Below are 10833 nucleotides of genomic sequence, written 5' to 3'. Positions count from 1 at the left end.
CCACACTCTAGACAGGGAATCAGCAACTGAATTTGTTTGTGTAGGAAAGGGGCCGAGTTATGGTGGTAGCACCTCAATACTTAGTTACTCCAGTGTGGTTTTCAATCCGGCCAACACCGCCCATTAATACAATCAAAATAAAGCTAATCTATATGAAAAAACAAGTAGGCACCATTCTTTTCCACTGAATTAGCAAAAAAAAAAAAAAAAATTTACGTGATTGAATGAGCAATAATGAAAGCATTCATACACTATAATTTGTCTTAAAAACGTACATTAAATTTTATTTTGAAAGGCTCTTTGCGTCTTATCTCTCTCTTAAATGAGAGAGAAAGCAAAGTCCTCTTTCTCTCTAACTCTTTCCTTTCTCTCTTGAAGAATTCCCTCTTTCTCTCTCTAGAGTTTAGATACGTCAAATGAACACAAACACCAAATACGCGACAAAGCAGTACAATACGCGAATAATCATTGTAGGAATTCGATCGAGTATTTTCCAACTCTAATAAAAGCACTTTTTGGTGTTCGTCCTTCTTAATTAAAGACTTCTCTCACATTTATCCATTGGTAGGAATCACGCCAACAAAACGCCAAACTATGCTCAAAAAAAGTATCGACATAGGTCTGTGTAAGCTGTCCATTTGAGGTGCACCTTTAAATTTTGCCTAAATATGTAGTTTTGGTTTAGTGGAAATCCTTATAAACTTAAATTTCATGTTCGATCCTACTTATAAAATTTAAAGTTAAAAAAACGATACAGATCTAACAGATATATAAATAGTTGAAATTTATATAAATAGTTAAATTTCAACTATTTAAAGAACATGAGTAGGATCGAAGTCCATATGATCAATTGAAAGTTCTTTAAATATAGTACCCTTCGGTACCGAATTTTCAAGTTGCATTTTACTCCTGCACCTAAAAGTTGCCACCATATAGTAAATTATTTTGCTTTATTAGCATATAAACACCTCCAAAGGGTATTTCAGATATTCTACGCCATACAAAAGTCGATTGCGGTCATTGTCCGTGACAAGGGCTCCTTTGGGTTAGAATTGAAAGAAAGGCCGCCAAACCCGCGAGACCCTTGTCAGATATTAACGGCGAGGAAGGAGGGTATTTCCGTCATTCTCATCTTTAAAAGGCTCGCCTGAGGTGCACCGGTTAAACGAAGTCCGGCTTTTGGGAGAGAAGGGCCAAGTCCAGCTGTGAGGAGCCCAAGGGGCGAGAAACCCGCAGTGATTTCTAGAGAGAGAAAGAGAGGGCAACTCTGTAGAGAGAGAAACACTCTTGCAAACGCTGAGGGCGATGGCTCCAATGGTGATCCTTACCCAGAAGAAGAGCCTGGTCTGGCATTGCTTCTGTCGAGGGATATAAGAGCCAGCTTGCTTTCATTTTCCTTCTCATCTCTCTTCATTTGGGGTTTAGAGGGCTTGGATTGAAGTGTTTCTGCAATTTTTTTGGAAGAACTAGGGTTCGATTTAGCGTTTTGGTCTTTCTGAGCCTGCAAATGAAAATGGACTGGTCTTCTACTTTGGACGAATACGAAAAGCTCGTCATAAGAATGGACACTCCTAGGTGAGTTTTTTCTTTCCCAGAGATTTTTCAGGTTTTTTTTTGGGGAATTTGGGGACTGTAATTTGTGTGATTTGTTTGAGTTTCCTTTCTCTCTTTGGTAGAGTTAATAGGGCTCTGAGTTTTGAGTTTCAGAGAATTTTATAAGGATTTTTGAACTCCTTGCTCAGTTAATTTCTGTTCCTTTTTCGGTTATGTGTTTTGATTTGGAGCTTTGAACATTTGTTTGTGTGTTGTTTAGGGTTGTGATAGACAATGCCGTGTGCGCGACTGCAACTCTCGTGAAGGTAAGAGAGAGAAGAACCTCTTCTGATTTCATCTCGACGGTGCTCTTTACTTCTCTCTCTGTCTCTTAATTGCTGATGTGCTCTGTTTTGGTATTTGCAGGTAGATAGCGCGAGAAAACACGGGGTTCTTTTAGAGGCAGTTCAGGTCTTGGCAGATCTGGACCTTTGCGTAAACAAGGCATACATTTCCTCAGACGGCAGATGGTTCATGGACGGTACTCTTCTCTCTCTTTCCATTTGTGTCTTTCTCTCTTATCAGAATTAATTTCTCCTCTCCTTTTCTGCAAATTCGTCTATTTCTTGGTTTGAAGTTCACATTTCTTCTCACTCTAGGATACGGCATCTAATACTGTGTTTAAACTGTAACCCCTCTCTCTCTCTCTATATCCTATTTGCAAGCTGTAATAGTAATGTTTTAAGAGTGATTTCCATTCGTTTCTCCCTCATCCCCTGTTATTTGCCCACTGCAGTCTTCCATGTGACCGACCAAAACGGCAACAAGCTAACTGACGAGAGCGTTATCCGCTGCATTGAACAGGTAACCACCACAAAACGCCCCCCCTTTTCCCCTCTCACTAACGTCTCTCTCTCTCTGTCTCTCCAAATCATCACACTAGAGACTCCCTAATCATCCCTCTTTCACGCCCTCTAACAGTCACATTGATCTCGCACTTTCTCTCTCTAAAATCACCAATCTCTCTCTCTCTCTATGCCTGCCACTCTCTCTCACACCCCAAATGTTCGAACCAAACTCTCTCTTTCCCAAACCATCAAAGCAATCCATACCAACCTCTCCAAACCCCAAAACATCACTCTAACACATCTCTCTCTTCAGTCTCTGGGAACAGGGTACCGTTCTCTGGGCGCCTCCCAAACCCACCTCCCAGGCGTGACGGCCCTGGAGCTAACCGGCACCGACCGACCCGGTCTCCTGTCTGAAGTCTTTGCGGTCCTCTCTGACCAGCGCTGCAACGTCGTTGAGGCCAAGGTCTGGACGCACAACGCTCGAATTGCCTCCCTGATCTATATCAACGACATAGACTCGGGCTCTCCACTTGACGACGATTCGGACAGAGTATCTCGGATCGAGGACCGGCTCCGCAATGTTTTGAAAGGCGACAACGATGTGAGGAGTGCGAAGACTGTGGTTGCCCTTGGCGTGACTCACACGGAGAGGAGATTGCATCAGTTGATGTTTGCCGACCGGGACTATGAGAGGAAAGTGGGTTCAAGCTGGGGAGAGACGGGCTCGAGCCATGGCTTGGAGGCAGGTCCGTTGGTCACGGTGCAGGGGTGCGCCGAGAGGGGCTACTCAGTCGTCAATGTGCAGTGTCGAGATCGGCCGAAGCTCTTGTTCGACATTGTTTGCACTTTGACGGACATGGATTATGTGGTGTTTCATGGCACGGTTGGTACCAGAGGGGATGAGGCTTTCCAGGTAATTTTTTGATTTTCTTTTTTGTGGATCTAGTGAAGTTTTCTACAATTTTGTCGGGTTTTACTCTTTTTTTTTTTTTTTTGCTGCAATTTTGGGAATTTTCCCCAATTTTTTCAGAATGATATCTTTGGCATTTTTCTGTATTTTTTTCGTTTATAATTTTTTTTCTGCGTATTTTTATCAATCTTTCTGTTTTCTTCTCGTTATTTTTCTAAAAAATTTGTGGCTTTAACATAGTTTTTTGTGCATTTTTGTTGCAATCTGTGGGTTTATCCATAAGTCTTTATTTTAAATTTTGTTGCTATTTGAGCTGTATAATCGTTTTGGCCTTAATCTGAACATGTCTATACTGTCAGTTTTCCTTGCAATTCATTAGGTATTTCTCCCCATTCTTTTGCATGTTATGCTGCAATTTTTAGTTTGTTGTCTCTTCCCATTCTTTTGTTGGAAATTATGGTGGTTCATTAATTAATTATGAAGTGTGATTGTTATGTGCAGGAGTTTTACATAAGGCACACTGACGGGTGCCCAGTCAGTTCCGAGGCGGAGAGGCAGCGTGTGATTCAATGCCTCCAGGCGTCCATTGAGAGGCGAGCCTCCAAGGTCGTATTCAATTCTTCCGCGTTCCATGACCCCCCCCTTCCTTTTGAGGCTTTCACACATATCCCGTCCCTTACTGTAAACGAGCAGAAAATCAAACACGTTGTGCCAAAATTTTCCAAGTTCTTCCAACATCTTCTTCTACTGCAGATTGATTCTTTTCTTTCTTTGAATGGAACCGTTCCTTCGAAATAAAAATATTTATAAATTCGAACTTCAAAGCTGGGTAGTGAGTCCTTTTGACTGGATCATCACATCACATGCTCGCCGCTGTTTCCCAACACCCCCATGTGTCTACAACTTCTGAGAGAGTAGAAAACAAATATTCCCTCTTCACAACTACCCGCGCAATCTCGTGAAATTTCAAAACCGCGCCTCCCTGCGCACATGCCCTTTCTTGTAAAACAAAAAAAAAAATACCCGAGAAAATCCCATCATTCCCAACAGCGACATTCCTCCAATCAATTTCCTGGATTTCAACTCACAAATCTTTGCCTTTTCCTGGCACATCCAAGTCGTTCAACCACCGAAACTTTCCGAATAGTTGTTGGGTCAAAATCTCAATGAATTTCGTGACCGATAATTTCAGTAAGTTCGTCGGTCGGTCACGCTTAGCGTGTGAAATATTAAACTCGCCGAAATTTCAGTATGTGTCTGTAGTCACCCTCTGCGCGTGAAACATTGACACTTGTTTAATAGCCGCTGCCTCTATATTTCGGCACGGTCCGTTTCTCACGCTTTCTTTGTGCAATACAGGGAGTGAGACTCGAGCTCAGGACGCTCGACCGGAGGAGCCTGTTATCCGATGTGACTCGGACATTTCGCGAGAACGGCCTATCTGTCACGCGTGCGGAGGTTTTGACACGTGGCGACACTGCACTCAATGTCTTCTATGTCACGGATGCAGCCGGCAACCCGGCCGTCGAACCGAGGATCATAGACTCTGTTCGGGAGAGAATCGGTTTAACGAACCTCCTGGTGAAGGAGGACCGTGAACATGGCATAGGCAAGGCAACGGCGCCTGGGGACCCCGGACTGTTCTCGCTGGTCAGGCGAAACCTGTACAACTTGGGACTCATCAGGTCTTGCTCCTAGTTTGGTTACACTAGGCACGTGTGACTTATTCACCCACGTACAAATCCTGTTTACATGTGCTATGCCGCACGTGTTCGCCTGTCTTCTCTATCTCTCTATTGTTTTGTACATAAAAAGGGGATGGGAAACATTAGGGAGGTGGGGACACGTGGGACGTTGTGGGGCAAAGGAGTTGTGCCCTTTGAATGGATGTATACACGTACTCCATACGTTACTGTACATAGAAAAATTTGTTGGTTGAGATTAATGATAGATGATGGATCCTCGTGTTTTTATTTCATTTTTATGCCCATGCCCTACTACCCAGTGTATGAAAAATCGTATCCGAACTGTTAATCGGATATGGGACTGAAACCTGCCTTTCAATCGGGCCTCATTTGTAAATTGGTCGGTTCAATTGGTTTAATTGGATAAGTGTTGGGCGGTAAAAAAAATATTATAAAATAAAAAAATCTAATAAAATATAAAAAATACATTTAAACATGATTCAACAAGGTAAAATCAATTGAAGTTGAAAATTAATGAAAAATAGAATTTAAAGAAAAGGTTGTATGCAATGAGATACAAAGTGATTATATTTACTTACAACCAATGGTTTAAAAAACGGATCGGTGATTCGGATCGGGTTTCCAAAAAACCGATCCGGATCGGCGAATCGGCCATCCAGATCGGAAATCGGGTGAATTGCTCAGAATAAAGCTTAAAAAAAATTCGAAAAAATTATTAAAATTCATTATAAATATTGTTTTTTAAGAATTCAATAAAAAATGAGGGTACTCCATTAAGAATTTTCATGTTTTTGAATGAATATGCGAATATTGATATGTTCTTTCCCTGCATGAACCGCCATTCAGCATTTAATTTACAGTATTTCGTGCTCATCCCTACACTGTTGCTGTTGGGACTCGATATGTGAATAATATGGCTGGGATAGGGTGGCCTCAGAATCATCATCTCTGTCATTTTCTCTTTGAATAATATGGATTAAAAAAAAAAAATAACAAATTTTCAAAAAAATCGATCATGGATTAAAAAAAAAATCACAAATTTTCAAAAAATTCTATCATGGATTACAAAAAAAAATTCAATCATGGACTAAAAAAAAAAAATCACAAATTTTCAAAAAATTCAATCATGGATTACATAAAATTCGATCATGGATTACATAAAATTCATTATGGATTACATAAAATTCGACCATGGATTACAAAAAAAAACAAAAAATTCAATCGTGGATTACAAAAAAAGAAACAAACGGTTCGATCATGGATTACAAAAAATTCAATCATGGATTACAAAAAACTCTATCATGGGTTACAAAAAAAGCAAAAAACAAAAAATTCAATCATGGATTACAAAAAAAAGAACAAACATTTCGATCATGGATTACAAAAAAAAAACAAACATTTCGATCATGTATTACAAAACATTCGATCATGGATTACAAAAAATTCTATCATGGGTTAAAAAAAAAAAAAAAAAAACAAAAAAATCGATCATGGATTACAAAAAATTCTATTATGGGTTACAAAAAACCAAAAAATTCGATCATGGATTACAAAAAAACAAAAACAATTCGATCATGGATTACAAAAAAATCGATCAAGTATTACAAAAAAATCTATCATGGATTACAAAAAATAAAAATAAAATAAAATAATAATAATAAAAATAAAAATAAAAATAAAATAAAAATAAATAAATAAATAAATTCCGTATAGACTCGCCGATTCACTGTTCGGACTCGCCTATTCCGTACAGTGAATCGGCGATTCACAGTACAGAATCGTTCGGTTCTCTCTAGAACTGGACGATTTCCGATTTTTTAGGCGATCCGGTTCCCTTTTCACGATTTCCTAGTCGAACCGGACTCGCCGGTTCGACTCGACGTTTTTTAAAACACTGTTTACAACCATTTAATATGAAATTTGATAACTTGAATGTGTATTGAAGCTTGAGCTTTGTCAATGGAATAGTTGCAATCCTTCAATTTCACATCCAACGGTCATGATTAATGTGACCATTTTGTATTAAAGGTAAATGGTCTCATTTTATACTTTCCTTTTAAAGAGGGATATTTTTAATTTTTTCCAAAAAAAATATGAAAATGTAAAAAAAAGTATTACTAGTCAGAATAATTTTCAATTTTTGTCAAAATGATGAAAAATATTAAATAATACATTTACAAACATAATCCCTTATTTTTTTGGATTTTATATATTTTTAAATTTTTTTTAAAAATTTTCCTTCCAGCTCACCAAAACCGACGAAAATCGATCGGTGGTTAACCACCCGATTTTTTCCTACAGTGCTCTCTCTTATTTCATATGTTTTGGGCTCTTTCTCTCCCTGTCTTTTGGTGGAATTTTGGTCCCTAATCGTTTTGGTGTTCAACTAGAGGTGGAGGGTACTACCATCACAACCCCCGCATTGGAATTTTCTATTTTTGTGTTTAGTTTATTCATTGGGGGCTCGGGAATTTCGATGGATGAAAATGCTCCTTTTTGTTTGGCCTTCATATGGGAAAATGCTTTCCGTCTCTCTTTCTCTCTTTCAAACAGTGACATTACCAGTGTCTCCTCCCTTTGCATCTCTCCCTCTTGTCTTTTTGCTTCAGGAACGTGTCCTTCCCCTTTTTTCTCATTCTACTACTTCGATTTTCCTCTCTTTATTGTCATAGTCCTTTCTCTCTCTCATCCCAGTGAGATTCCTCTCTCTTAAATATCAGAGTCTTAGTCCTTCCTTTCTCTCTCATCGACTAAGAAGTTCACTCCATATAAATATTTTGTTAGTTGAATCCTCATTTCAAAGTGGTTTTCATGTTCCTTCCTTCCCATCTGTCACCTATATCCGAACCTAGGGGTGTAAATGGTTTGGATCGGGTCCGTGTCGACCTTTACCCTACTCGAGCCAAATTTGGGTCTGATCATGTCATTGAAGCCAGACTTGATCAAACCCAACCTGATTCGGTGCAACATGGACATAGACCTGATTTTAGGTCTAGGTCAAATGAATCTAGACCTTATCCTTTGGACCCACTGATAAGGTCCAACCTTGGGCTTGGGTCGCATGGACTTGACATGATTGCCGTCGCTTTGAACCTCGGTTTTTTTTCCACTCGTATGCTGGGCCACACCATAACTTTTTTTTTTGAAACATTACGCAAGTTTCATTGAGCTAATAAAGAGATCACATCCGCCAGAAAGAAAAAAAAAAAAAAAAAAGAAATTAGAAGAAAGAAAAGAAAAATAAAAAAAACAAGGCGAGGAGGTGAGTACACCATAACTCAGCCTTAGCATGGGGGGGGTGGTGGCTGATGGGAATTGGTGGTACTTGAATAGTGGGTTTCTTAGTCTTAGAATCAGTGGTCTAATTAGGACTTGACGATTCCGATAATTATTTGAATTGGAACAGTCTATGTTTAATTCAATAATTAAAATCCTAAGCTAAAATTTGGGATTCAATTTGTCAATTAATTTTTATGGAACCCGAATTAAGTAAAATTTGGGTAAAATTTGGGAAATTTTGAGTAGGATAAGTGATTTTTCTAGCTCAAACTTGAATTAAGCTCTAGTCCTATAAATAATAACAAGCCTTTTATTTGAGGAATAAGTGTACAATTTGCTCTTCCACAAAAACACTCTACATGAATATTTTAAAATCTAGCAATTTTTTATTCGGATTACTGATCCAGATGGGAATCAGTCAGGATCGAACCAGTTTCGGGATGATATGGGTCCCGGCATAGTTTCCCTCTAATGTATCATCCTCTTCCACCAAATATATATATATATATATTAATCATATTAAATGTTTTCTTGAGTCCCTTCTATATCCCTTCTTTGGTACCTATATTCTAATTTTAATTTAATTTAAATTTTTTGGATCACTAATTCATACCGATCCATGCTTAATTTGGATCGTCGATCTAACAATTCGACATGGATATATGGGTGACAATATGCTCCACAAATCCAGGTTTTGAAACACTGGTCGCTTCTTCTAAATGGACGATCTCTCCCGCTCATTCAAAGTTTCAAACTTAGCTATATATGTCAAAAGACTGAATTGATTTTGCACAACATTTTGGGATCTTTAAATGACAATGGGCAATTGGGTTTGGAACTGTTATACCTTTGCTTTTGAAAGATATTAGGAGTTATTTCAAAATAATACTACTTTTAATCATAGTCTTTAGAAGGAGAAACAATGTATTATTATATTGAGAGAGGTGATGGGTTTTAGTCCCATGTTGAAGAATGATAGAGTTCAAGTAATGTCTAAATATGTGACTTTTTGGTGTGTTCAAAAAGTAATTTTCTCTCTCTATCAATAGCTTGTGACTCACTAATTTGGTGCACTAAATTTTGTTGTATCTATGCATTTCTATAGGCAAGATAGGTGCTCAATAATTTGTTTCTATATATGTTGAGGACAAATTGGCATAGAAAATTTAGATACGCATGGATTTAGATAAGCAAGCGGGCAAATACTGTATTGAAAAAGTAAGTATTTATGCCAAAAAAAGAAAAAACATAATGTTCGTAATGTTTTCAAAATACTTGTCAACTTACTTTCGTATTATGTGTTTCATTCATGCACTTCTAACATGGACTAATTTCCCAGAGCCTCATTTCATGTCTTTAAAATCTTTCAAGGACTACATATGCCAGAGTTTGTTACCGACCATGTGCTTAAACTATGTTTTTTTCCCTTTAATTTCCCCCTTTAATTATGAATGAGTAAAAGATGGAGGACTTCATCATCATAACGAAAACCTTTTCCAAACTATTAGAGGTTGACAAAAGAATGACAAGTTAATGCCATAAAATACCAAATTATGAGAATTAGCTTCCAGATTCGATGAGGAATTAACAAAACTTCTTTGATTTACATTTTTACAATTTGGGGTGATATACCTTTGGCTCTTTGATAGAGGGGGTGTCGACAACATCAAGCTGGGCTTTGAACCTATGACCTTGATCCACATGAACAACATGGCACTATGATAGCACATGATATATCTTTGGTCCTTTTTAGCCGACTCCAAATAGATAGGCAAAGGCTCTGATGATAACGGCGATGATATTTTTGGCTCTTTACTATATGCGTTACGTTTTCTTCCGGAAAATGGGAATCCATGTCGAGCCTAATTATATCTATTTTGTCAATGTAACTTTAAATTTGTAGTATTACTTGATTTCGACCAAAATTGAATACACTTATTTCAAGTCCACGGGAAATGAGAAGTTTTTTACTGGATATAGGCACGTTGTCGAATCACGTATATCTTTGCGTTGTGGTTGGCTCTCTTTCTTTTGTGTTTATTTCTTCTTTCTTGTCTTCGTGGATTGCTTTTAGGGTTTTTTACATTTTATGTGGATTCTAACACTAAAAAAAAGCTTAAATGAGATTTTATATAAATGGGTTGCCTTCCAAAAATATATAGTAAAGATGGATTGAAGGCTAGAAACATATCTTATGTTGCTCAAAATTCATTTATTTTGAAGCTTGAAAAATATTGCAAAACTACCACTTAAAATGGTAAAAAGAGAGGGTGTGGCTTGCATAAGGTTGCAACCATAAACAATCAAAGGTGCTCCACTAATTTTACCATAAAATGTAATTTTGGTGTGAAAAATTCTTAGGATGGCTTCATTTGTGTATATGAAGCCCCTTCATCAATATTTATGTTTTGAGATGGATTTTGAACTTATTTTTTATGTATATATAATATCTAAAATGAAGGCCATTGTTATGTAAAACAGTAAACAAATAAATTTCGGAAATTAAAAATATTATTTTTTTAAAAAAATAAGATCGCTGATTTTGTTTTTTTTT

At 37.6% G+C, this 10833-nt stretch overlaps 1 protein-coding gene across 1 annotated transcript; it reads left to right on the top strand.

Annotated features, from left to right (window-relative positions):
- The first annotated feature begins 1163 nt into the window (after window positions 1-1163).
- On the top strand, window positions 1164-5272 carry LOC18441526 (ACT domain-containing protein ACR8). Its single transcript, XM_006851757.4, has 7 exons — window positions 1164-1575; window positions 1814-1859; window positions 1960-2074; window positions 2330-2397; window positions 2695-3297; window positions 3796-3900; window positions 4654-5272. The coding sequence occupies exons 1-7, from the start codon at window positions 1508-1510 to the stop codon at window positions 4990-4992; spliced, it is 1344 nt and encodes a 447-aa protein (XP_006851819.2). The 5' UTR covers window positions 1164-1507; the 3' UTR covers window positions 4993-5272.
- The last annotated feature ends 5561 nt before the right edge of the window (window positions 5273-10833 follow it).

This window comes from Amborella trichopoda, chromosome 9 (genome assembly GCF_054954075.1).
Source record: "Amborella trichopoda isolate Santa Cruz 75 chromosome 9, AtrichopodaSantaCruz75HAP2 v2.0, whole genome shotgun sequence".
Classification (NCBI taxonomy): Eukaryota; Viridiplantae; Streptophyta; class Magnoliopsida; order Amborellales; family Amborellaceae; genus Amborella; species Amborella trichopoda.
Note: the sequence above shows the minus strand (reverse complement) of the source record. Positions and strands in the feature narration are given on the sequence as shown.

Excerpts from the sequence above, each read along its gene's own strand:
- LOC18441526 (XM_006851757.4), top strand. The coding sequence starts at position 1,508 with ATGAAAATGGACTGGTCTTCTACTTTGGACGAATACGAAAAGCTCGTC. Across the intron at positions 2,398-2,694 it reads TTATCCGCTGCATTGAACAG|TCTCTGGGAACAGGGTACCG; the intron begins GTAACCACCACA and ends CTCTCTCTTCAG. Across the intron at positions 3,298-3,795 it reads GAGGGGATGAGGCTTTCCAG|GAGTTTTACATAAGGCACAC; the intron begins GTAATTTTTTGA and ends TGTTATGTGCAG.